At 49.1% G+C, this 25828-nt stretch overlaps 3 protein-coding genes across 6 annotated transcripts in view; 2 read left to right on the forward strand and 1 right to left on the reverse strand.

Annotated features, from left to right (window-relative positions):
* The first annotated feature begins 639 nt into the window (after positions 1-639).
* Positions 640-5766, forward strand: HAGHL (hydroxyacylglutathione hydrolase like). Its single transcript, XM_065644708.1, has 8 exons — positions 640-904; positions 1896-1960; positions 2045-2162; positions 2861-2969; positions 3102-3205; positions 3372-3473; positions 3558-3637; positions 3995-5766. The coding sequence occupies exons 1-8, from the start codon at positions 800-802 to the stop codon at positions 4158-4160; spliced, it is 849 nt and encodes a 282-aa protein (XP_065500780.1). The 5' UTR covers positions 640-799; the 3' UTR covers positions 4161-5766.
* CIAO3 (cytosolic iron-sulfur assembly component 3) lies at positions 5439-18800 on the reverse strand. The gene is made up of 11 exons (XM_065644707.1): positions 18715-18800; positions 17033-17128; positions 15633-15776; positions 15177-15309; positions 14646-14780; positions 14202-14320; positions 12952-13081; positions 12645-12717; positions 9677-9814; positions 8495-8652; positions 5439-7613 (listed from the first exon to the last, which is right to left on the reverse strand). The coding sequence occupies exons 1-11, from the start codon at positions 18778-18780 to the stop codon at positions 7375-7377; spliced, it is 1431 nt and encodes a 476-aa protein (XP_065500779.1). The 5' UTR covers positions 18781-18800; the 3' UTR covers positions 5439-7374.
* Positions 18801-18882: 82 nt separating this feature from the next.
* The window catches only part of MSLN (mesothelin), a 28271-nt gene continuing 21325 nt past the window's right edge, over positions 18883-25828 (forward strand). For 3 of the 4 annotated variants that reach the window (XM_065644816.1, XM_065644819.1, XM_065644821.1), the window contains exons 1-2: positions 18883-19021; positions 21195-21272. The gene's annotated coding sequence lies outside the window, so the exon portion shown is untranslated. Of the gene's footprint in view, positions 19022-21191; positions 21273-25828 lie in introns of all 4 variants that reach the window. The other variant, XM_065644817.1, reaches the window with a different exon arrangement.

Below are 25828 nucleotides of genomic sequence, written 5' to 3' on the forward strand. Positions count from 1 at the left end.
GCTCTGCCCCCGCCTGCCCCGCGCCCCTCGTGCTTTTTGGGCTCGGGTGGTTCGGAGCTGCCCCTGGAGCTCTGGCTGGGTCGTGCACGAGCCCCTCCTGGGACCCTTCTGTGTCCTGGGCTCATCATCTGTACCATCTTGTGTCACTCGTGTTCCCGACGCTGGGTGGGGGCCGGCACCCCCCAACCCTCCCGGGGACGGGAGAACCACGTCCCCCAGCACCCCAGTCCTCCCGGGGATGGGAGAGCCGCGTCCCCCTCATTTTAGCTCATTGTTGCTGGGAGAAGCGGCTGGTTTTGCACCGCGGGCTGCGACTTGCTGCTCTGGCAAGGTGGGGCCAGCCTGCAGTTTTGGGGTCTGGGAGGGGGGTGACCCGATGACCCCCAACCTCCCTCCGTGCTGCGCTCCCCTGCACGCCCGGGTGCTGGTGGGACCCACGGGTGGCAGGATGAGCGTGGGGAAACGTGGGGGTCCACGGTGGAACACTGGGGGGTGTTCTGCGCTGTGCCCCGGCCCGGGGCTGGGGGGGGGCGGCCCCACGCAGCGCGGCGGGGCCGGGCGGGGTCAGCCCGCCCCACGCAGCGTGACCCGCCCCGCGGGGAGGGGCCGCGCCAGGGCCCGCCCGGGGCCGCCCGCAGGTACCGAGCGCTCCACGCGTGGGCTCCGGGGCTGGGAGGGGGGACCGCACCCCCCTGCGGCCGGGGCCGCCCCCCGCCTTTCGCTACGTGGGGCCGGGGCCACCGCCGTGTTTTGGTGCGTGGGGCCGGGGCCGCCCGTGTCCCGCGGCCGGGGCCGCACCATGAAGGTGAAGGTGATTTCTGTCCTGGAGGACAACTACATGTACCTGGTCATCGAGGAGAGCACCCGGGACGCCATCGCGGTGGACGCTGCTGTCCCCAAAAGGGTGAGGACGCCCCCCCCAGGGACCGCAGCCCTGCCGGGGTCCCGCTCGGGGGTCGTGCCCACGGTGGTGGCCCCACGCCGGGATGGCGTGCGGGGTGTTTGGGGGCAGTGGGTGCATCTGTGTGCGAGGAGCATCCCGTGGGGGGTGGACCCCTGGTGAGGCCCCCTGGGTGGGGTTAGACCCTGGTTCCACCCCCCGGGCTGCGGGGACATTTCCGTGTCGCCTTAACTGTCACCTCCCAACTGTCCCATGTCTGAGCTGGGTGCGTTGCAGACCCCAAAGCAAGCAAGACTAACCCAAAACACGGCTTTGGAGCATCTCCCATGTCAAGTCCCATTTTCTGGGGGCCAGCCCACGGCTGTACGGGTGGGGAAGGCAGCGCCACTGTCACCCCTCTCTGCTGTGACCCCGCGGTGCCCCTGCCCACTGACCCCCTGTGCCACCCTCACGTCGTGCAAACGCTGTCGCGGTTTGTAAGCGTTTGTAGCTGGCTCGGACGTTTCCTTCCTCTCTGAGGAACGTAATCAGGAGCAGCCAGAGGGTTTGTTAGTGGCGGTGAATTTTCAGTTGGCATTAAAGGCTCGCGGCAGCCGAGCGGCGGGGCTGGCAGCGCTGCTGGGCCCCTCACCAGGGCGGGCGCGCAGCCCGTGCCGCACCTCTGCGCTTGTGCTGTGAAACCACCGGCCATAAAATGAGTCCGTATCCACGAGACCAGCGTGTTCTCATCCGCCTGCTCCGCTCTGCACGACAGGGCTGGGCACGGAGAGCTGAGCCTTCGTCCCACGCTCATCCTCTTGCTGCTCAGCGGATGTTTTTGGCTGTTTGCTCTGCCCTGGTCTGCTGAGAGCGGTGCCGTATGGGACAGACCCTGCGCTGGGACGGGCACGGTGGGTGCCGGCTGTTCACAGCTGTGCTGTCCGGCTGTAGCGGCCGTGGTGCCTGTGTCACCTTTTCTTTGTGCTCACTTCCTTCTGCTCTGGGTCCGTTTCAGTTGCTGGAAATCATCAGGAAGGAGGACGTGGTGCTCAGAGCGATCCTCACCACCCACCACCACTGGTAAGCGCCGCCGGCGCGAGCGCGGGGCCGGGGTGGCCGTGCCGGTGCGGGACCAGGTCACTGTTGCCGCCTCTGCCCACACAGGGACCACGCGAGGGGCAACGAGGAGCTGGCGCGGCTCTGCCCCGGGCTGCGTGTGTACGGGGCCGATGAGCGGATCGGGGCCCTGACGCACAAGGTGACTCACGACCAGGAGCTGACGGTGCGTGGCCGTGGAACCGTGGGAGCACCCGGGATCGGGCCCCACACGCGGATCCTGCCCCGGGGGCGGCCGTGGCTGGAGCGGTGCTGGGACGGTGGGGAGTGGAGCTGGGTCGTGGTGCAGTCCCCAGCAGTGCAGATAGAATTGTGGAATCATTTTGGCCGGAAAAACCCTTCAAGATCTTCAAGTCCAACCGTTCCCCCATCCCCGGCACTGCCCCGTGTCCCTGAGAACCTCATGTCCGTCTGTCCAGCCCCTCCAGGGATGGTGTCTCCAGCACTGCCCTGGGCAGCCTGTTCCAATGCCCCACAGCCCTTTGGGGAAGAAATTGTTCCCCAGATCCAACCTCAGCCTCCCCTGGGGTTGGCACCTGGCCGGGGCCGTGTTCGGGCTCCCCGTGCCTTGGGTCGGTTGCAGATGTGACACTGGTTGGGGGTGGGATGGAGGAGAAACTTCGTCCCATTCCCAGCCCGTCTGGGATTGTGCTGGGCGACCCAACCCTGTCCTGGGGCCCCGCTGCTGAACGCATCAGAGCAGACACGTGCGATGTGAGACTCACCCGAACCGCTGTCCCCGGCGTGTCTGTGACCTGAGCAGCCCCGGGCAGGCGATGCCGTGAGGCTTGGGGGGGTTTGGGGGTGTCTGGCTGCCTGTCAGGCCGGGGTGACCCCAGTGGGGTTCTGACTCTCTCCCCGCAGTTCGGGGCCATCCGGGTGCGGTGCCTCTTCACCCCCTGCCACACCTCGGGCCACATGTGCTACTTCATGTGGGAGGACGGTTCCCCGGACGCTCCGGCTCTCTTCTCAGGTACCCCCGCCTGCAACCTGCACCCTGTGGGTACCGGGGACACGGGCGGCACTGCCTGTGTCCCCCGCTCACGGGGCGAATCCTGGGAGCAGGGCCAGGGTCCCCTCCATGCCCAGACCCCTTTCCCCGCAGGTGACACCCTGTTTGTGGGAGGCTGCGGGAAGTTCTTTGAGGGGACGGCGGAGCAGATGTTCACCAACCTCACTCAAACCCTGGGGACTTTGCCCAAGGAGACGGTGAGTGCGCCATGTCTCAGCCCCAGCCTGGGGAGGGACCCCGAAATCAGGAGGGGTTCGAGGCCGGGGCCCCTCGGGTGGCAGCGGCCGTCCCGGGGCTGGGGCTGCGGCGGGACGGGCGTGGGTTGGACACCGCGGCGTGGGGTGATCTCTGCTGGCCTTGCAGAAGGTGTTCTGCGGCCACGAGTGCACCGTCCGGAACCTCAAGTTCGCCTTGAAAGTGGAACCGGAGAATGAAACAGTGAAAAAGAAACTCGCGTGGGCCAAAGTACGTGGCTGTGCCCCTGCCGAGTTGGGGTAGGGGAGGTGTTGGGTGCCGGCACGTTTTGGGACGTCTCTGGTTCCTCGGCAGCAGCGGGATGACGAGGACTTGCCCACGGTGCCCTCCACGCTGCAGGAGGAATTCCTTTACAACCCCTTCCTGCGGGTCACGTAAGCAGCACTGGGGCCTGGGGGGCACGAAGGGTCCCACTGCGGGTCAACCCCGGACTGAGCTGGGGATGGGCAGGTCCCGGCTGCTGGTCCTGCCCCAAACTCTGCTCCCCTTGTCCCTCCAGTGTCACCCCATCTCCCACGGCTTCGCTGGCCGGTGAGAAACCCAAACCCTGCGGGAGGGAGCCCAGACAGAGGGGTCCTGCACCGCCCAGCACAGGGTCCCCGCAGACAAGCCCCGTGTGCCCCAGCAGCCACCTGGCACTGGGATGTGACACCCCCTTGTCCATCCCGGTGTGCTCTGGGTCCCCATCCCATCCCACCCCCCACAGTCGCAGCAGAGCCGTCTCCTTGCAGGGAGGAGCCTGTGCAGAAGTTCACAGGTAAGATGGACCCGGTGGAAGTGCTGAGGACCCTCCGCACCGAGAAGGACAACTTCAAGAAGCCCAAGGAGCGGCCCCATCCCCAGGCCGTGCTCGCCTTCGACTGGGGACTTTTCAGCCCCTTCCTCGAGAAGAAGTGAGCAGCCGCGGCGGGGGCTCCCGAACCGCAGCGTCCCTGTCGTGGTGGCGGCCCCCGAACCGCAGTGTCCCCATCGCCACGGGGGCTCCCGAACCGCAGCGTCCCTGTCGTGGTGGCGGCCCCTGAACCGCAGTGTCCCCATTGCCACGGGGGCTCCCGAACCGCAGCGTCCCCAGCGTCCCTGTCACGGCTGGAGCTGTGTCCGTCCGGCTTTGACTCCATCAGACTCAGCAGCTGGGAAGCTTCTGTCTTTAACCTGCTTGTTTTGAGGATAAAAAAGCTGGAAAACACTTGGCTGAGACCTACATTTACTTTGCCTCATCTTTAGAACAAGAGCCGGGGAGTGGCTGAGTCTCTTAAGCCTCTTCAGCCTCCAGTTTGTGCACAACCAGTACTGTATTTTAACTTTTTTTAAGTCTGAGAAATGTGCAAAGCTTTGATTTGCAGGTGGTGGGAAGGTGCATTACAAACCAGTAAAGCACAGGGTGTTTCAAAAAGATGGACCCAGTTTCAAAGCAGTGTATTTCATGATTGGGACTGTCTTTTTGAAACATGCAGTAGTTTTCTCTTTTTTTAGGGAGGGGGAAAAAAACTGGGGCTTGCTGGTGGCTCTGTGACAAGCGGTGACAATCCCTGGCGGGGTCGGTGGCTCCGTGTGGGACCGTCACGAGTCTGCGGTTCCTTCCCTCAATGCGCGGGGTGTGTGTGACCATCCCGGCGCTGCTGAGTTCACCCCATCGTACGTAGTTGAAATGCGAACGCAGAGGAGTTGGTCCCGTAATCCTTTACCGTTTGTTGTCATTTTAAGTAGCGTTGATTGTAAATTTTACAGCTCCTAACACTGGAATCGAGTTGACTTCAGGGTCGTTCATGTGTGGACTGAACTGCATCCATTACCACTGAATCCTGTTCGTGGCTGTTTCTTCCCTTGCTAGAAACTAGACTAAGGTTCTATTTTTTCCTTTTCTTTTAAGCTGTAGTGTTAGAATTTACTCTCCCCCACAAGAGGGGAGGAATTAATCCTGTTGCACAAGTTGCTTCGGTGCTATTGCCTCACAGTTTCTCAGTTTCAGTGCAATGGTGCTGTTTGCAGCCATTACCTGGGTGTTGTCTGGCAGTCTGTCTGTCCTGGGAGCAGGGCTGTGTGTCCGGGAGGCTTCGGAACCAGCCCCGAGCCTGCGCGCGTTGGCAGCGGCTTCGTGCAGCTCAAAGGCTGCAGGAAACTCAAGCTGTTCGGCGGGAACAGACACCCGGGAAGAGACAAAACGTAGAGCTCTAATTCTTTAATCCACAGCTAATTGAGCTTTATTTATTTGTGCACTTCTGGCCTGATGTGCATGTTCTCAGCAGAAGCAGAATGTGTTTCTTGTGCGCCGACGTACAGAGTCTGTGAGCTCAGCGCACTGACTTTGCATTGCAGCGGCTCTTGCTGTAGATCAGGGTTTTAGGGTTCAGCACAACAGCGTGTTTGACATCTGCACTTGGGGAAGGGCTGAATCCACCAACCTGCTTGTAAAATTAACTCGGGGGAAGAAGGGAGCCGCGGGAGATTCTTGCCTTATGAACACTGTGAATTCACTCATTGATCAGCAACACCTGAAAAATGTAAAGCTTTTAATTAAAAACATTTCAAAAAAGTCTTTTACACCGTTGGCTTATTTTTAATGTGGAGTGGAGGAGGCTTTGAGAAGGACATAGGTGAGAAGTGCCCGAGAAGCTGTGACAGGAGCAGGAGGAGCCCTGAGCTCCAGGTCGGCACTAACACGTGCGGGTTCTCCTGGACCAGGGTCTGGGCGAGGTTTAAACCCGGCCTAGATGCTGTAACCAGCTCCAGCTGTTTGTGTTTACTCCGCAGGAACAAAGCGACACAACAGTTTGTTTTCAGTTTCCATCCACTTTCGGCGCAATCCTTCTTCCTCACGCAACAGTAACTGGAAGGAGAAATACTGAAGTGATTCAATAATGCGATTCTTAAATTCGTATTTGCTTGTGGCTACAGCAGCCACAGGAGAGATTCCACATCTGCCCATGGCCCTCAGGTTCAGGTACAGCTGCAAACCCTCCTGCTTCCCCTCCCCATACACATGGTGACTTCAGAAAACTGATGTTCAGATTAGACAGACCAAACCAGAGTTATTCATTCGGTTGTTTTTCTGTGACTAGTTCTGAAAATACCTGTACGTAAAAATCCAGAGAGCAGGACAAGCACGTCACCTCCAGGAACAAAAGCCCAAAGCTGTTTCACATCCATTCGTCTTGTGGCGCAGCATCGTAACGCACTGCCTTAAACCAGATGTGGTCTTACTAACCTCGTGGATTGCTCTGGTAAACTACTTGTAATGATTACATCTCGCTTTTGTAAAGCAACACCTTTCGGAAACACCAAGGTCTTTGTTGGAAAGAAAGCTGGCGATCAATTCTTACTGGAAACACTAAAAAATTGGGGTTTTTGAGTTTAAGGATATTATTCATCAGTAACTGGCTTTTGAGGATGGAGTAGATGTGACAATTCTGTATTTAGGGAGAGAGAGATGTAATTGCCCACAGTTATAGACAATTATTATAATTAAAGGGGACAAAAAAAAAATCACTCTAGCTTTTTCTTCTTAAACATTCCTTCAAGCCCCATTTCATCAGGCAATCGAACAGCCCTGGAGATGCTGCTGGTACCCACTCCCGAGAGGGCAAAACCACCGCAGCTGGGGTGGCCACAGGGACGAACAGAACTCGAGGCCTAATTAGACTATTTAGAACTAACTGAGGATGTCCCGACAGAGACAGCCATAAAACTGAGTGCTGTGAAAACACAGCGAGGCCTGGGTGAGGAACTGTGAGCAGCACAAAGCTCAGCTCAACGAGGCCACAGGCTCCTGCGAGCTGAAATCCTCCAGCGCCTTAAATCCAGCAGTTCTGGTAGGAATCGCGTTCTGAAGGGAATGCAGATTTAGTCTTCAAAGGCTGCGTAGATGCAGGATGCATTGCTGCTTCTTTTGACGTGTTTTAAGTCAAGGTTTGGTTTTTATTGACAACACTTTAATAATTACAAAGCTGTATGAATTAACACTGCCTGCTTCTATGTGCATTACCTTAACGAGAGTCAGAAATTGCAAACTCCCAGTGACGGCACAAAACACCAGCTGTCTTTTGAGAATCTTAAATCCACCAGAGTTAAAAAGGCGCTGAGTGTCCGTATTGGGGCTCCACAGCATCCGTCTTCACCACTTGATGTTAAATCCAATGCTTGTTTTCTCCACCGCGTGGTACCCTGTGTGCAAAGCTTCCGCAGCCTTTCCCGACGCCACGCCACCCAGCCACCGCTCGTACAGCTCCTTCACAGCCCGGTTCTCCTCCGGAATTTCAGTCCGAAGAGACTCGTACAACCTCTCAACTTGCTGAAGCTGCTCCTTGCTGGATTCCCCGTCGAGTTTGATCTGACCACCTCCATTTAAACAGCCTGTGTGCAACAAAGGGAGAAAATGTCACCAAGTTTATCAGAAAAAAGAAACCCCAAACAACTGTAGTTAATTTACTCTGCACCTGCAAACATTTAAGCAATGAAAACACCATAATAATTGTGGTTTCCTCCCCAGGTACCTAATACAGCAGCCCCTTGGGTAAATGGTTGGGCTGGTGTGTCCCTGTGCTCGCTCTGGCTCCTGCCTTGTGCCTGCAGACAAGGACCAGAATGAAATCCAGGGGAGAACGGCCTCAGAGTTTCACCTGAAGGTAAGATAAATGCCCCTGGGCAGAGTTCTGGGCTGAGCAGGCTGGGAGCTGCACAACATTTTGGGGAGCGAGAGTTTCTCCGAGCACTGAGAGCAGCAGCTCAGCGGCGCTGTGGGCCAGGCTCGCGCTGCCCGCGCTCTCTGCAAGCGGATTCAAAGAGAATCAGGAGGGAGAAAAATGGAAGGTTCGCACAAAGCGGAAAAGGGAATGAAAGAGGGAGAAAGAGACTTTCTTCAGCAGCCGTAGCAGGTGTTCTCTGAAAGTGTAACAGTCAGTTTTGTGCAATTGTAGGGGAAGAACCTCCTCAGGTGTCAAAGAGCTCAGAAAAGCAGGATGACCTCCTTAAAAGCACTAAATATGCAAATTTTGTGCAATGGAATTTAACTGTAATTACTTAACTCCTGAAGAATTACTAGCTTCTAGGTAGGAAAACAGACACACAAACAACTTTGAAATTTTGATGCTGTGACTATAACATCTCAAGAGCCTGAAGGCTTTGCCACGATAACTCAGGATGTGAGAAACGGCCTATTCTTAGATTTTATTTATAGTTTCATACAGCTTCTTACAGCTACAGATTGTAAGAGTTCAATCCCTGTGCAGCCCTACCTGACGGGCAGGCCATGACTTCAACATAGTGATAGGGCGACCTCCCTCGTTTCAGCTTCTGCACCAAGTTCTGTATGTTGCGAAACCCGTACGCCAGCGCAAACTGGAGCAGGACGGCTCCATCCTTCTCCAGTGTCACCTCCTGGAAGTCCTTGTTTCTGAGGAACAAGAACAGAGAAGATGTCTTATCCAAATTAACTTCTATTTTAAACTTCAAAGAGTCCTGTGCTAAAACCAAGTTCTTTGGGAAATCTTATTCGAGAAAGCTGTCCTAGTTCTTCGCCACCCAAACAAAACATGAAGGAATTATCTTACAGATCCTTGCTTGAGGACCTGCTGAGTAACACCTGTGTTGAATAAATCCTTAAAATCTAAGCAAATAGAGCCTCAACAAAAGCTCCTTTGTGATCAGCCTTCTGAATTGGCTTTGGCCAACTTATACATTAGTGAGGCCACTAAGGAAACTTTTAAATTGTAGCACGTCATAAAACCAGGGAGCAAACCATTACTGAAGGCTTCCAGACTCGGAGAGTTAGTGGAAGTGCCTGATAAATATTCTTGATAAAAGAATAAGTTAATTGATTTTTATCTAGTATTTCACACTGAGACTCTGGAGGACTGTTTTCTTCCTAGACCAGGGAATCCCACACATAAATGTTGCTAATCAGGGATATAATTAATTACCAATGGTACATTAATACTATAACTGGGAAGGCAGCAGGGATCTCAGCTGAATGACCCTCTCTGCTCAAACTGAAGTTTTCTGTCTTGCCACAACATAGTTACAACAGCCCCAAAGCCTTGGCACAAGATTTTCTGTTCTGTGATAGCCAGATTACCAACAAATCTTTATCAGTCAGACTGCAGGTGAGGAAGCTCAGATGCATGTGAGCTCTGTCTTCTAAATTACTCTAAAAATTGTCTGCAACTCGATACTGGGAAAATCCACCGGGCCAAAATAAAGTGCGTGGGTGGCGAAGGGGCCGCAAGTCTCCCCGGGAAAGGCTGGACGGCGCGCGGGCTGATTTATTGCCAGGCAGCTGTGGGAGTGAGAAGCCAATTCCCATGCCTGGGAGTAAAATGTTTAACATTGCAAGGCAAGTTTCAGTCCCTCAGCCAGATAATGGCGCGAACAGAACTGCAGTAACAATAGCGCTTTCTGTAGGAATTTAAACTCCTTACTTTAAGGGTTTGTACTGAATTGTGTCCACTTGAATTCCAAAGAGCTCCTTGGCTGCGTATTTGTAGATATGCTCCAAATAGCCACCAGAACCTCCTCCTGCGTGGCCAGTGAGCTCCTCTCCTGCAGCGCTACCAAACCTGGGGAAGGGAAGAAAGCAGCAGTTTTAGGGGAGTCTTTGCAAAACCAGAACGGGCAGCACAAACGCAAAGGTCCAGGGGACTCAAAAGCAGCAGAACAAGCTGTAGACCGGCTCCCTCTGAGCTCTGCGCTTCTCCCTTGACCTGGGGGCCAACTATTTACAGCTTCAGAACCCAGCAGGTTTAACCCTGTCCCGCCTAACGCTGCTTGGGTCAAGCTCAGTGGAAATACTGTCACATGCCACGACAAGGCCTGACCCACGCGCTGCCAACTTAATCTTCGGGTGTCAAAAATACGTTTGAGTTAGTACAAGGGCAGTTACCTGATGCGCATATTTTGTTAGTTTTCTGTTCAACACCTCTACAAACATCCTGGTTGCACTGAGAGATGGGAGGAGGGCAATAAGGAAGCAGCGGTGGTGTGGGGCTGTGCAACCTGTGCTTCTCTCGGAGAACACAGCCCAGCGGGAGTCCTGTCTCAGCTCTGCAGCCTCAACAGAAGCCAAGTTGGTTATTGAAAGCTCTAGTTCTGTGTTACAAAATATTTTTTGAAACCAGCCACTTAAGACGTGGTTTCTGGGATGTGAGAGAACACTTCTGGGAGGCATCGGTGCTACGATCACAAGCAGAGAGAGATGAAATCCACGTTGCTGTGGTTTCTTGTGCTTTAACTTATACAAAAAGGTGAACAAACCTAGCGATGCCAGGACATTTGCTCCTCAGCGGGATCGTCATTCAAGTTCAACACATTTTTTGGTGTTGAACAGCTATGTTAACCTAAGTTCTGTAATTCCAGTTCTGTGCAAATAATTCCAACTCCCTGACATGCCACAATGCAACCAACTATTCAGAGGTCAAGATAATGTTTCTTGAGAATAGCTCACCAGATGGGAGCCACAACAATAGCTTTTGTTAGCAGAGAATAACAAGCCAAGGGATCTGCTCTAAGCACTCATCAGGCACTGACACTTGCATTCTCCTCCTAACAGCTGCGGAGGGGAAAACACTTGAATTCAGGCCAAAGAGTTTCAAGTCAAATCAAAGATGTTGCCTCTTGCAGATAAAAATCTCAGCTTTGGAAGAACTGCAGAAGGCAACACTCTAGCCTGCAATCACCCGCTGAAACTATTTTTAATTTGATCTTGTTTACAGGAACTGAGCTTCATTAACAAACCGTTTCAGTGTGTCTGGCCTCACGTAGTGCTGCTCTCTGAAAGCGGGGCTGCCAGGAAGCTCCAGTGCTGGCCTGGAGTGAACGGTTACACCAGCAAAAGTCCCGGGATTTCTGGCACTTTAACTCATTCTTGCTGCCAAATGTAATAACCTCTTAATGGGCTTTTCCACGTGCGGGAGGATAAAGCAGAACGAGAGCCATCATGCTGCTGATGCGAAGGCTCCGAGCTCCGAGGGATACGTGCTGTTTGTGACCAGTCAATTCGCCCAGCGCATTAAAGCCAGCAAAAGGTTATAGCGGCGCTTTATCACCGCGAGCGTGAGGCCTGGTGCTCACAATGTACTCTGAAGAAGCTGTCCAGAGATGTTTATCAAGTAATTAGACATTCAGTTCTATTTTATAACTGACACTTCTATAATGTCAGTTCCTCGGGGAACCCAAACACTTCAGAATCTTTTTTTCCTCCTTAATTTTCGGTTAGTGGTGTAAGAGTAAAGCAGGTAGAACAGAAACATCTGTTTACATGGGCAACTTTTGAAGTTGTACTTTTGGAACTCGCCATGCAGGCATTTATTATAGCTCGAGAATACTTTTCTTTTTTGATGTGAAAGCAACCTGTGCATATACTATGTCAGAAAAAGACACTTAATTTAGCAAAAAGTGTGCCTAAATCGATCTGTGCTAGTGAATGTGTGATGTGAAACCTCCACCTACCGATCCACTGCAATATAGCAGAAGGAAACCGAGGCTCTGGGCGCGCACGTTATTTTAAATCACCTCTTATAATTATTATAGGTTGCCACATGTGTAGCCTTTCTGTTTAGTCATGTGCAAACTGCTACAAAGACAGTTCTTTTAAACTGAAGAAGAGAACACGTTGGTTTAGTGTTCCATGCAGAACCACCACTGCATGTCAACTTAGATGAATGAAGTGTGATTTTAATGTTTCTATAGTCACTTAGATCTCTGTGCCGCTGTCACTTAACCAGATGTTACTTGCCAGTTGAAGCAACTGAAGTCTCATCTGGTTCGCACATGTTTAAGATCTTATTTTTTTTTACAAATGAAGACTCCTAGACATTAGCTGAGTGACTTAGATATTTCTTACTTACACTTTAATTCTGGAATCCTTACAGTAGCTCTGGTAACTAAGGACAGGTACAAGCAAACTGAGTATGGTGCAATAACAGGATTTGTTTTAGCAAGCTCTTTTATCACTGGTTGGATTCTTTCACTTTTCAAATTCCACAGATAGATTTTTTTGGTGGGATTCCACCAGCTATATTGTGAGTAACCGTAATTGAAGTCAATGACTGTCATGCAATTTTTACTTCTTTGCATAATTATTTTGCCATTATGCTCTCAGTGAGCTAATTGTAGCAATCCTGCTGATTTAGAGTGAGAGCTGCTAATCCTTGGACTACTAAAATCTAGAACGAATAGTTACAGATCCTCCAAAAGTGGAGATTCAGCATATTCTGTAATGTATTTTATGTACAATTGCACTGATTCAAAATCGCTGACGCAAGAAAACAAATGCAAACACATGCAGCCTTGGGCAGCACTGTAGTGGAATAGCAAATTCTGTTGAATAATTCTGTAAATACTGGATGAAAAAGAACATGACTGAAGATGTGAATGAGATTTTGTTCTTACATGGTATCCAAAGGAGCTGGATCTACATCTGACAGAGACACCCCCTCTTGTTCCAACAACTTTAGAACTTCTCCTAAAACAGAACCACAGACATAAAAACTTCTTATTTTGGCAATAAAGGAAAAACAAAATCCACAGGCTGGTACACGAGACTGTGCAATCTTTACCAGGACATGATTTGCATTATTAAAGTGTAATTATACAGCAATAACCATACAGTACACCCTCTAATAGAGTTGTTAAACCGAGTGAACGCCTTGCTCAGAGGCTTACAGAAATTAGCCGGGCTGCCTCTGGCTCTGCTCACCTGTGGTGATGACACAGTCCACGTCACGGGTTTGGTACTCCTGGTTGAAAAAGTCTGGCCGTGAAGCCTCCAGCTTTTTGTCGTAACAGGGCATCACTGTGACGTGGTAGATCCGGTCAGGGGTTAAGTGCTGGAAGAAAGACAAAGCTGTGCAGTTGGGTTGGCCAATTTCAAACCTGTCTGGAGGGAGATGTTTGCCAGGTACAAATGAGAATCATGAAACTGGTGTCACCACGTCTCTGGAAATACTCTCCACTATTATTCAACTTTTTTTTTTGTGTGTGTATACATATACACACACATTTATACATACATCAAATCATTTCTCTCATAGAACCCAATTTTAGTTTGTAGGAAGTGTCAGCAATATGGTTTTTTCCAGGTCCCCCCACTTTTGCTGGTGCAGATGATCCAAACAGAGTCAGTGAAGAATTCCGAATTTAGAGAATCTGCTTCTTCCACGGTACTAAAACCCAGCCCCTGCATCAGCAACTAAGAAATAATCTGGTGTCGGACAAAAACCTCATGACCATCCAAGAAACAAGTACAGGCCAAGGAAACGAGTCATTGACTCAAGGCCATCGTTTCAGTATCTTGTGCCAAATAGTCAGAGTTGCTGCCAATTTTTGTAACAAGTATGCAGATGTCGGCGTTTACTTAATGCAAGTGTTAAATCACTGCTCATTATTGGACAATAAATCATATAATCAGAAATACTGCTTAAGTTTCTTACTGGACAAATCTAGGTCTTTAGTATAACTCTGGTCTTTAAAGATCAAATTTACATTTGGAAAGATTCCAAAGGTTAAAGACTGTGAACAGAACTAAGTCAAACTGAAAGAGAACATGAAGTTGGGAACGAGCAAGTCATTTTTAGACAAGACATGATCTGCACGTATGCACTGACTGAAGCTTTGTCTCAGGCTAATTTATTTTAAGTTGTTCACCAACTTTAAACAACATGAAAATACCACACACAGACAAGATGGGAGCACCAGGACACTGAAAAATAAGTTTCTCTAGCCTTCGCAAATAACATGCAGAGGTTTTAAATTGTCCATTCAGCGTGACCTTAGTGTTGCTGCCCTAGTTGCTAACTTCCCATTAGATAAAATAGAAATCAGAAAGATGCTGCCTTTTGCAAGATATTTTTTACCTTTAAAGCCTAATGTATGACATGTAGCAAAATAAAAAAAAATATCAGCTTGAAGTCTTCAATGTGAGCAGTTTAGTGTTCTTCAGCCCCTTACCTGCTGTTCTGCAAAATGGCCCTTGATCAAGGAGCCCATGACCTGCTGGGGAGACTTGGTGGTGCTGATATAGGGAATGATGAAGCTGCCGTGGGTCTTCTCTGCGTAGCAGATCCAACCTGATAAGAGTGTAATTAGCAAATTACATTGAAAAAAAATAACAAGCACCCCTTCACTCTGCTCACCATCCCCACAACCCCAGACTTCCTACCCTTTAATTATCATTTTCAGTCTCACTTCAGCACAAAAAGCAAAGAAAGTGTAACATAAGATTAAATTAAAGAGCTCATTAGGTAACTGTACAGCTCATCGCTGCTATTAACACCAATCCCCTAAGCAAATGTATCCATTTAAACTTTTCTGACTAGCTTTCTGCATTTTTCTTCTAGTGTATTATTAGTGTACTATAATTTTATTATTTCCATAACTAATTTAACACTATACCCGGACAGGCAGAAGCCAGCATTGGCAAAGCCTTTTTGTCTTCGGATTGTTTCCGAAAGCGTTTCACAAACTCTCGCTGGCTCTCCAACAGGCTGAAGTTTCTTGAGAAAGTTGTATCAAAAACATAGTGCACACCTAAGCAGTACAGAATCTGTGTTAAAATTCGCAAGGAAGATATGGCAAACTGCAACAAGAAGCCTCCAGTCAAACTCAATTCAAATTTATTTATGTTTATTTAGAGGTATCAATCTCTGCAGTTGATAGTGAACCTGTTTCCCTAGCATGTCAGCACAGTAAGACAAGCAAAAGTGACAGGAAGATTGCAAATTTAATACTTGAAGTTCCATCAGGGCATGTTTTTTATGTGACTGAAGTTGTAGACACATTTACATTTTAGCTAATGACAATTACGAACCAGTAAGTGTCCATGGGGAGGTTACATCATACCAACTGGGTGCACACAAAACAATTATCCTTAACATTCACCCCCATAGCCCCCTCGTGACCGGCAGAACGCGATGCCACACTTGCCTAAACTCTTGAAGAACGCAGTCAGCTTCTGCGCTGTTTCCAGAACACCCACTTTACACTTTGCTGCTAGTGAAGCTCTGGATTGTGGTGAAACAGAAACCACCACCAATTTCTGTTCACTGGGAGCGGCAGTCTTTGAAAAAAACAAACAACAGCGACACTGCTGAGACAATATTAATGTGGCACGTGCAGAACTTTCAGCATATTAGGGCATCAGAAAGTATCTCCCAGCTCAACCCTGAAGTCAATAACTTACTGCATTAAAGGTCCTTTCCAAACCCATTATAACTTTTTAAAAATCAGAAAAAACACAACAGTGCACTGAAAACATCCTCGGATCCTGCAGAAATAAATTTTTATGTGTGCTGTTTCCACGCACGCTTCTGCAGATGCCTCGTATCGATCCGCTACAACTTTCATGCTCTGAAGCCTCCCCGGCCGTGACTTGTCACCCACCTTGTTAAACGTCAGCATTTTGCAGAGCTCTTCGTGGCTCTGTTGGGTGATTAAAACACTTTCTGCTGATGTAATGCAGCCACTACAAGCCAGACAGTCGTTCAGAGTAATTTTAGCCTTTTCCAGTTTCTGTGCTTCTCCATCCTAGAAAGAAACAGATCAGACTCACTTCTCCTCGCAGTGCAGAATTACGCAGCAGTTTTCCCACCTTTACTGTATTTAGCACAAAGATGTTGCCTTTATTATGTTCCAGGTTTATCACTAAAAAAAAGTACCTTGTATTTTTAGCAAGACGAGAAGGAAGACAAGCATCTTTGAAGTTCGCTGCTTTCAGTGGGATTATTTGGCACAATATGCTGAGGAACTTCAGGAAAATTTTAACAAGACCAAGAGCATAACATCACCTCTGTCAGGTGCAGCTCATGTTATTGAATAGTTCGGGACCTGTTTCTTCACATGAACTTGAATTTCACTCTTAAATAGACCACAAACTCACTAACATTTTTAATTGATACAGAGTGTTCTGCAATCTTTCTGTGTGCAAAACTTACATGGACAGTGATGGGAGAACCATACATATCAAGGACAGTGTGTGACTTGCCACTGGAAGGAAATACATTTCATAATATTTGACCTGAATAAGCCAGTTTTCTCCTGAGACTCCTCTCCTCTTACACTTCACTTTTCAATCAAGTCAGAAACAGACTGAGCAATTAGGTACAACTAAATTAAAATTTTAAAATAAGAAACCAGACTTCTATGGGAGAGCTGTATCCCCCTTTTTTAAGTCAAAAGGTCACCATCTACTTAAAGTTAACAGTACTGTTTCTACATGAATTCCCAGCTTGGGTAACTACGAAATGTGAACCTCTTTTGTGTAAGCAGGAAAATAATTCTCCAGAACTCAGCATTAAATTTTTAAGCAGGAGGTTATGAATCCTGCAGGCTACCTAACAAACAATTTGAAATATTATTAAAAAAATCAAGAGCAAAATTTAAGAGTATCTATTTGAATCTCTTTGTGAGTCAGCACTCTGCTGTATGACATTATGCAATAAGACATTGTCTCAGATAATCTAGGAATTGCTAATACTTAAGTACTGAGGGCAAAATACTCAGCTTATCTGCTCTCATACTGAAAACTGATGTTAATTAATTAATGCCAGTGTTTCAGAGCATAAAAGATTGACAAGAAATCAGAATTACTGCTTATAAAACCAGGTAATTAAAAAGTTGGACTTTGGAAAAAAAGATACAAGAATGCTGACAGCAACAGCGACACTTTTCTAGCATCTTGGTTCTCTTTGAGGCATTAAATAGCTGTAGACTATTCAAATATTTGACAATACATTCATGTTTTCTGGATATTTTACACAATCATGAAGAAAAATCATACGTACCTGATTGATCTGAAAATAGCTTCCATCTGCTTCAATTCTGATCTTGGCTGCTGCTTTTCCAGGTTTTTTTTCCACTTTAACAGGTTTGATACATTCCTGAAAGAGAAATAAAGCCCGAAAGTCAGGAGGCTAGCAATGAAGTGTGGAAGAGGTGGATTTAATAGAAAGTAGAATGGTCAAACCCAAACACTAGTTGTAGAGTGAACGCTGCTCACTCTCCCTTACGCTGTGCTGGATTTTCTTGCAGTGTCTACAACCACCAAGGGAAAATGTAAAAAGCCCAAACTGCTCACCCCTTTTTTACAGAAGGAACACTTTTCCAGCATCATACCCAAAGCGGGGAGGATTTTGCTGTTCTTTCTGAGAACACAGCTGTTTTACACGCCTGGCCAGGAGCAGACTCGCCTGCACACCCTCCCTCTCAAATCCCAGACGCTCCTGCTCCTTCATTGCAAATTTTAACTGGGGGAGGCGTGGTCACCACCGCCGATACTTGGTTAGTGCCAATGAAGTTCCGTTTAATGTGGAAAGGACTCTGACGGCCTCAGATGGACTGCTTCCAGTTTTCTGTGCTGTTCTGTGATGAAGTCTCCAGGGTGTTTTTTGCCTTTTGTGCGATTTTTATTGTTCAGGCACCTCATGACTCCTTGTCCTACTTCAGCTCGGATTCGCTTTGCCTTTTACCACCTTTGCTCTGCCAACACCTTCAGTTTCCCCCCAAAAATTAATCCACTTTTTCTGCATTTTGCGAGATTGACAGACTGGCCGGAACAAGTCACAATGACCCTTCAGTTATGCTTGCTCAATTAAACAACGATCTCTACTTGAAACAGAAAAGCGTGTCGCATTATTTACACGCAAGACTTCACTAGGAAACCCAAGTACAAGGAGAGTTAACGGGGTTTGCTTTGCTCCAGTCCACTGCTCTCAGTTCAGGGTAGTTTTTCCGCCGCACTTGTCAGCAAATACACGCAGAATTACTCTTTTGTACTTCTGTGAGTGCCTGAGGCCTCCTGAGGAACAGTCTCGACCCGTCCTTGTGCTCACCCTGCTCTGCCACCCTGGCAAGAGCAGGTATCTTCGCTTTGACCACTTCATTTATCCCTGGAGGGCTGAACAGACGCAGAGATGAGGTTCTCAGGGACACGGGTGGAGGGATTGACCACACGGACTCCTGGCGCGGGTGAACCAAGAGACCCTTTATTTCCGCAAGGCTCTTACATTTATAGTTAGTAGCTGTTGTACACGCGTTTAACTTTCCGTTTTAATTGGCTTATGGCTTATGTTCACGCGCTTAAAGTTATCTTGCGATTGGTTTACTTAATCTTGCACGCACCCCGGCAGTTTGGCTAACACATTGTAAATATCTTTTCTTGTACAAAAACATTCTGGTTTCTCATTCTATCTTGGTCAAGGTCGTTCCAGCAACTCAAGATGACTGTCTGTAAGATACTCCACAACGGGTTAGTGCCAGGGGTGGGTTAACGGTTGGACAGGAGGATCTTGAGGGGCTTTTCCTCCCAAAATGATTCTGTGATTCGACGTGTGGAAGCGCCTCGGCCCCTTCGCCCCTGCCCGCGCTGAGCCGCGGCCAGGCCGGGAGCTGCTGGCACCACCAAACCCCTCAGCGCCATCTCCTCACCCTGCCAGGGCCCACCCCGGGGCGAGGGACCCGCACCCACCTGGGCCGGCCCGATGAAATCGTCCAGGTCCGCCAGCTGCAGGACCCCGCTGAACGGAGACGCCATCGCGGCCGCGCCGCCGCCGAGCGCGGCAGCCAGCGGAGGGGCGGGGCCTGCCACACTGTCGTAAAAGGGAAGCGCCACACTGCCGGAAAGGGCGGCGGGGCGGGAGGCCGGTATGGCGGTCGAGGGGCTGAGGCAGCAGGCAGGGCCGTTCTGCGGCCGGAAACGCGGGACACCCCGCAGACAGGCTCCTGCAGGGCATTGGTTCATTTATAGGCTACGGTGGGAAGTGTGTTAGGCTGAGGTAAGACGTAGGCACTCTAGAGAAGGAGGCATCCTGGGTTTTTGCCTTATAAGCCGTGTGGGGCCTGTGCTGGGCTGCTGCTCTTTATTGCAGAGAGAAAATCCACAGAGCCCTGAGATTGTGGGGTGGCCTGGACACCCGACGCCCTTCTTGGTATTGCTGTCCAGGGTGCCATCTGCTGAGGTTCCTGCCTCTGTGGCACAGGCTTTAAAGCTGTAAATCCCCCCTGAACAGCTTGGCTGTGTCTGTGCAAGCGCACGTGTGGGGTGTTAGAGAGACAAAGCTCAGTGTGATAAATGATTAACTCTTTGAAGGAAACAATTTTATTTACACGAGAAGCAGTGGAGAAAGTGGTGTAACAATTTTTCAAGGTTCCTGGTTGAGAACTTTGCATCCTCTTGATCACAGACCCTGCTGGAGATTTTGCTCTGTCAGTGGCCTTGCAAGGAAAGCCTTGCAGATCTGGGCTCCTACGGAATGCAACCCAATACACATGAACAGGAGCTTTATTAACAAAAAACTATATTTGCACTGTTTGTAGAAGCACCCTGACGTACCTAGATGGAAGGTGCTAAGTGCCTGTGATGTTAATGAGCAGAGCTGTGTGTCATTCCAGGCATAGCTGTGGGCAGAATGCAAAGAGAAACTGATACTGAGAGCAGTGTTGGGTTTTGTCCTTGCAGCTTCAAAAGCTCTGGTTAAGGTGTGGAGATGGGGCTCTAGACAACGTACTTACCAACAAATGCACCAGATTCTGCACATTTCTGTAGGACTTTAACATCCTGCAGTTGCACCTCTAGATTATTAAGAAGCAACGAGCTCTGAAGAAAGTAAACACCCTTGTTGATTGAAGAGTCTGTGTGCTAGAATACCCGATTATTAGGGGCAGGATATCATTTTACAAGAGAGTTTTTAGTAGCCAGAGGGGGAGAACACAGTAAAAAATCCAAAATGTGTGGGTTTTAATGTATGTTGTTACTCTTCCAGTTACAGGAGGTGCTGAAATAAATATAAAGGCACCTGATCAGTTCTGAGTGCACAGGGATGGTCCACAGAGACAATGATCTGTTCCGGGCTCTGCAATAACCATTCCACCTCCTGATGACCTTCCCATCAGCCCATTTGGGAATGTTTTACTAGTGTAGACTCCCATGGGAAGGAGCGGAAGTCATCTGCGAAGTCGGTTATAATTAAATTATGCAAAGCAATGGGGAACATGTGGTGTGTGACAGTCCTGCTCCTTCACAGTGAACCCAGTGTGACTTGCCAGTTGACCTTGTGTGTGATATTTGGTGTGGTGATGCTGAGCCTACAGCCAAGCATATGCCAGGAGATCCCACTGCAAAATCGGGCACATCCTCTCTTTCATGTGCTAAGTGATTATTTTCTGTACGGTGGGAGAGAATCTGCCGTCAGGCAGGCAAGGAATAACATTTTGTATACTTTTGCTATGCAGGTACAAGCCCTTTGGAATTTGTTTGCATTCTAATCATATATAAGGGTGTCAGAACTAGGGAAAACTCGATGGTAACTCCTAAGTCCTCTCTCACCTGCCAATCGTTCTTGTGAAGATCCCGCTTCAAGGTGAAACCCAAAATGAGGTCCCAGCAAGTCTTTCAGGCTCTGAGCACTTAGTTCCTATACAGGGAAAATAATAATACAGAAATTAGGCATGTTCATATGAAACTCTGTGGAGTTGCTCATTCAGTAGTTACATGACAGAGACTTTTAAGCTGATCAGCACCACTTGGGTTGTGTTCACTCTGCACAGAGATGGTGGTGTCTCCAAGGCACAGTGAGCAACAGTGTTCAATTTTAATGTGTGTTATGTTCACTTCTTCTGGATTAAGGCCTATGAATGTATTAGTGACCCTGATGGGGTAGTTGCAGGCAAATTTTTTGACTTCTTGGGCCTTTGTGTGGGAAATTTTAATTCCTCTGAAGCCCAGTGTGACACATTGTTACCAAGAATGAGCTGTGGCATTGCAGGTCATTCTGTACAGACTTTCAGCTCAGTACCTTAAATTTGGCATTGAAGCGAATGAAATCTTGCATGGAGGATTGTTCTATGAATTTCCCCAGGTTTATGTGGGAAGGAAATCAGACGTACAACAATATATGACTGAAAACAAAACAGAAATGACTAACGTTTGTCTTGAATATTTTCCAGCAGAGTTTCCACAAGAATGGATGGTGTTTTGTGAAATCCTCCAGCTTGGTTCTGACACCTTCTCCACGGCTCTGTCCCCAGGTGAGTGACTTGGCAGAGCCCTGCAGTGGCCACAGGAGCTGTGGGCTGGCAGGGCTGAGCTCCTGCTGCCCTCTGGTGCCTGCACGCTCCTTGTCACAGCCTGGGCCCAGGCAGGTGCTGGTCCCAGGGTGGGTGTCCTGAGCCCCACAACGAGGAAAAGGTGCTGGGGAGGCAGCAGGGCTGAGCTGGGCTGTGCCACGCAGTGCGGTCACCCCCGGGGTGGTACCTGGGGGCTGATGGTTGCAGGAACAACCAGAACTGACCCTGTGGTGCTTTTCTTACTTTCCCCCTCCCCAGGTCTCTCTGAAGCTCTGACATTGCCGTGTAATTTTTAACACACTGCTTAATGTCCTATATCCCTCCTGCCTTTCCTGTCCTGGAAAATAAGGACACAGCCAGGCAAATTACCTGCCTATGGCTCCATGTGCTATTTGGAATAGGACATTTTTGATGGGATAGGAGGAAACGACTTCAAGTTGCGCCAGGGGAGGTTGAGGTTGGATCTGGGGAACAATTTCTTCCCCAAAGGGCTGTCGGGCATTGGAACGAGCTGCCCAGGGCAGTGGTGGAGTCACCATCCCTGGAGGGGCTGAACAGATGGAGATGAGGTTCTCAGGGACATGGGGCAGTGCCAGGGGTGGGGGAACGGTTGGACTCGGATCTTGAGGGTCTTTTCCAACCAAAATGATTCTATGATTCTATGAATGTGATGTTCAGTCAGGTTCATTGATTGTCCTGCTTGGTACCTGTTTGCTTTCAGCAGACACAGACATGCAGCAGTAAGGGGTTAAACCTTCCTTACCCTGCAGAGCAGTCACTGACTGGATACCCTGAGCTGACCTAAATCCCTTGCAGCTGCTTGACATAGCAGGTGCTAAGTATTTGTAGGGAGAGTGTTTAGGGTTAAGAAGAGTGTTTAGGGTTGGTGGCCTTTGGCTGAAGGGGTTTAGGGAAAGTGAGAGATGGGGCTTAGTCATGCTAGAAATTGAGTTAGGTTTTCCAGTTCATGAGCTGGATCTCTGACTTTCATAATGTGTGCTCTGTCTTTTCCCTCCCTTCCTTCTTAGGGCTGTGTGTGATCTGTCACCTACTACAGGTGACTATGTTGTATATATATATATTTATATATAAAGGAGAGGGCAGGTTAGACTGCTGTGTTGCATCGCGAGGTGTCAGCCTTGCTGTAAGGAGAAGCGACTGAGAACATGCAAAGCTCTTATCAGGGGGCTGACTCACACTCAAGACCGTTGTCGTGAAGCTGCAAAATCCAGAGGCAGAACTTCTTTGTGCTTGAGAATAAGGAGTGCCTGTCAACGAGAGCTGTATTTTGCTGCACTTCAGTGTATGGCAGAGATGTCCGAGTGCAGACATTACTTGCATCAGAGCCAGGTGGGGCAGGAGCGTTGCTGCTGCCCACAGCACCTCACCCGTTCGTGCCTGCCCTCTGGAAGGTGAGTGTGTGCTTTGGGAGGACCCTCTCAGCCAAGGTCGTGGGAATTGCACGAACACGGCACAGCAGCTGGCACCAGTAACACTGTTCTGGAGTGCTGGGTGCCAAATACTTAAAATACCATGAGCACTGTGGTACAGCCAGAACTGAAGGCTGAGGGGCCAGTGTTGTGATAACCTGGTTTTTCCTGAGCAGCTTTTCAAGGCTGGGCTGGGTTTCTGGAGCACGTGTCAGCTCTGAGCCTCCTCCTGCTGCAAACTGGTCTCCCAGTAATGTAAATGACCTTAAAACTGATCATGCTTCTTACTCCTGGCTGTGGACCCTGCCCTGACAGGAGCTAAACAGGTAAGGTTAGGGCATTACTAAACAACACTTTTGCTCTCGAGTGCAGCCAGCTGGTCACCAGCATGAAGAAACCTTGTCAAGAGAGCAATATCAGATGTCAGTAATTACCTTGGTTTGGCTTATAATTTAGGACAAGGTTTGAGTGTTGGATGTAGGTGAGTTTTGACTTCGTGCACCACAAACATTACAGAGGAGAGAAGGAGGCAGAAAGCAAGGAAAATCTCTTGTGTAAAACTCCGGGAGTGTTGTGTGGCCAGAGCAGGGTTTGCTCTTGAGTCACTGCAATGGGGGATAAATCAGAGTTGAGTTTTAGTCCTGAGGTGACCAAGGATTCACATGTTTGATGGTAGGCAGGTCTCTAAGACCCTGGCTTTCCTCTCTTCTCCTTTTCAACTTAGAAGCAGCCTCAAGCGAAGGCCTGTTAGCACAGGCAGCTGAGGACAAACGGTCTTGCATGAACTGTAAAGCACAAACCTTCAGTATTGGGTTCTGGTGACCCCACTGGCATTTGTAGATGTGGGCACAGTAACACCTTGAAGCCAATAATGGTTCTTTTCACATATTCCCTGCAAGTAAGTGCATGCTTAAGCAAATAGAGGTGAGACAAGCTGCTTATTGAACCAAATGTTGCCCTGTTTATAAAAATCTCTCTGGCTGACATTTAACAAGCGGGCACATAATACCACGCAGTCACATAGCTGGATGTGACCTGTGTGCTTACGCATGCTTTTAAAGATCTATGCTGAGATAAGAATCAGTCCTGTCGATTTGAAACTACTTGCATTGATAATAAATCCGAGGGTATAATTTTTGCTTGGTTGCTTTCTGAACTAGTGGCAACCTCTGGTATGTGCCACTCTTGGAGACAGAGCTGTGCAATTTAATTGCCAGTGTGGAGAGCCAGCTCCTTTTCTAGTCTGAACTATTGCTCTGGTCCTGTGAATCTCTTGGTTTGCAGAGAAAGGTGGTTATGCAGCTGAAATGGGCCAAAAGGCTTTGTGCTGCAAACACCACAGTTTCCTGTTCATTTGATAGTTCTCTTCCTACCACCACTGACCACAGCAGCGGCTTCAAGGAAAAAACTTATTTATAGGTTACCTGAGACTTTCAAAAAATGCATCCTCTACCTTAACCCAGAGCCTTTTGGGCTGCCAGCCCAGAGCATTGATCCGGGCAAAGTGGTTGTGAGACTGATCCACGTGAAGGCAGGAGACATTCCGTCACCGCCTGGGAGCCCTCCCGACGTTCTCTGTGTGACTCTGCCGGTAGGTGACGGCGGTTTTGGTCCAGAGCGGAGGAACAAGGGCAGGACACGGCCATGCAGGGACGCGCTGAGCCATGGGGCAATATGCCTTGGTTCGCTGCCACTGAAATCACAGCTCTCAAATGTGAGAATTTTTTTTAGCAGCGTTTCCTTGTTTGTGTTTTTGGAGAGAGAAGGATGGGAGAGGTTTCCTGCAGATTTGTTTCAGTTATTGGGGAGTTTTCCTTTGTGTGCCAAGTCCCAGGAAACCTGAGATCTGTACAGAGAGGATACAAGGGAGAGCTAAGTGCAAGTGATGGCTGTATCATAACGCCGTTTTTGTGTGCTCGGAGCTGTTTATACCTCAGACCACAGGCATTGCATCACTTCTGTATCTATCCCCTTCTGTCAGCTCTAGACACAACCCTGGGAAGGGGCCTCATGTGCCTCACTTCACTCAGCAGCAAACTTGTTTCTTGCCCCACCAAAGAGAAGAGGTTTGCTCTAGGCTGAGGCTTGACCTTCATGTCTCTCTTTTTCCTTCTGGTTCTCTGTCCAGTCCGCTTTGGAGATCCTTCAAAAAGCCGCTGCTGTGTCTGTCACCTTCCATCCTGTGGTCCACAGGGTAATTGAAGCAAAGGGCTGGACGTGGCAGATGCGTCACGTCCTGCTCTTCCAGGACTGCGATGTGGTCGCCTTGTCTGGGCATTTTGGTGTGGTTTTGTTCTGTTACTGCTTCTGTCAGTGGGAGATTCATTCTTAGATAAACTCGCATAACAAAGGGATCTAGCGCAATGGATACAAAGAATGAATTTAGTTTTCCTTTTAGAGCTTTGTGGCTCCAGATCTTCTTTCTATTCTTGGGCCATGTTGTCCCAGCAGGGCCCTGACAGATTCCTTCTTCAAGAGGCAGCTAATGAAAAAACCACAAAAATAACTTCAAGTTTCTGAAAGATACTTTCTTACTTCCAGTAGCCTGTGTTGCCTTTCTGTTCAGTTATGACAGTTTGATTTTCTTTGCTAGCTGGTTTGCATTTGCTTTCAGCCTTCAATATGACTTCATGTAATTTCCAGAGCACCTGCGACACTTTGGTCTTTTAGCAAAAAACTCTCAAAAAGCAAGGAAAAAAAAATCAAAGAAAAAAACCCAAAGAAAACAAAGGAAAAATTAAAAAAACCAAACAACCACCAAAAAAGTAAAAGGGGTAATCGCGAAGAAGATTTCTGTTCTAAAGGGAACAGAAGGCTCAATATGCACTGACAGGGCTCGACAGAGCCCGAATGGGCTCGAAAAAGCCTGACAGAGGCCGACAGAGCCTGATAAAGCACAAAGCCCCTTTTGTTCGGGATGAAAACCACAGGGAAGCTCAGTGAATTTTTTTTTTTTTTTTTTGGGGCTGAGCAGGGTGTGTGTTGTGTGTGGTGGAGATGGGATGGGGAGGGAGTTGTTGTCTGTCACCACACCTGGCTTAGCACAACGGGAACACCTCAGCAATCGATTGTACAATTTCACGTGAC

The sequence above is a fragment of the Caloenas nicobarica genome, chromosome 14 (genome assembly GCF_036013445.1).
Source record: "Caloenas nicobarica isolate bCalNic1 chromosome 14, bCalNic1.hap1, whole genome shotgun sequence".
NCBI lineage: Eukaryota > Metazoa > Chordata > Aves > Columbiformes > Columbidae > Caloenas > Caloenas nicobarica.

What these genes read in the sequence shown, in the direction of transcription:
- HAGHL (XM_065644708.1), top strand. Translation starts at nt 800, where the DNA reads ATGAAGGTGAAGGTGATTTCTGTCCTGGAGGACAACTACATGTACCTG. An exon ending in CTCACCACCCACCACCACTG is followed by an intron (nt 1,961 to 2,044) that starts GTAAGCGCCGCC and finishes CTGCCCACACAG; the next exon opens with GGACCACGCGAGGGGCAACG. An exon ending in CTCACGACCAGGAGCTGACG is followed by an intron (nt 2,163 to 2,860) that starts GTGCGTGGCCGT and finishes CTCTCCCCGCAG; the next exon opens with TTCGGGGCCATCCGGGTGCG.
- CIAO3 (XM_065644707.1), bottom strand. Translation starts at nt 18,780, where the DNA reads ATGGCGTCTCCGTTCAGCGGGGTCCTGCAGCTGGCGGACCTGGACGAT. An exon ending in ATTTCATCGGGCCGGCCCAG is followed by an intron (nt 17,129 to 18,714) that starts GTGGGTGCGGGT and finishes TTTCTCTTTCAG; the next exon opens with GAATGTATCAAACCTGTTAA. An exon ending in GCCATTTTGCAGAACAGCAG is followed by an intron (nt 13,082 to 14,201) that starts GTAAGGGGCTGA and finishes TCTTTCTTCCAG; the next exon opens with CACTTAACCCCTGACCGGAT.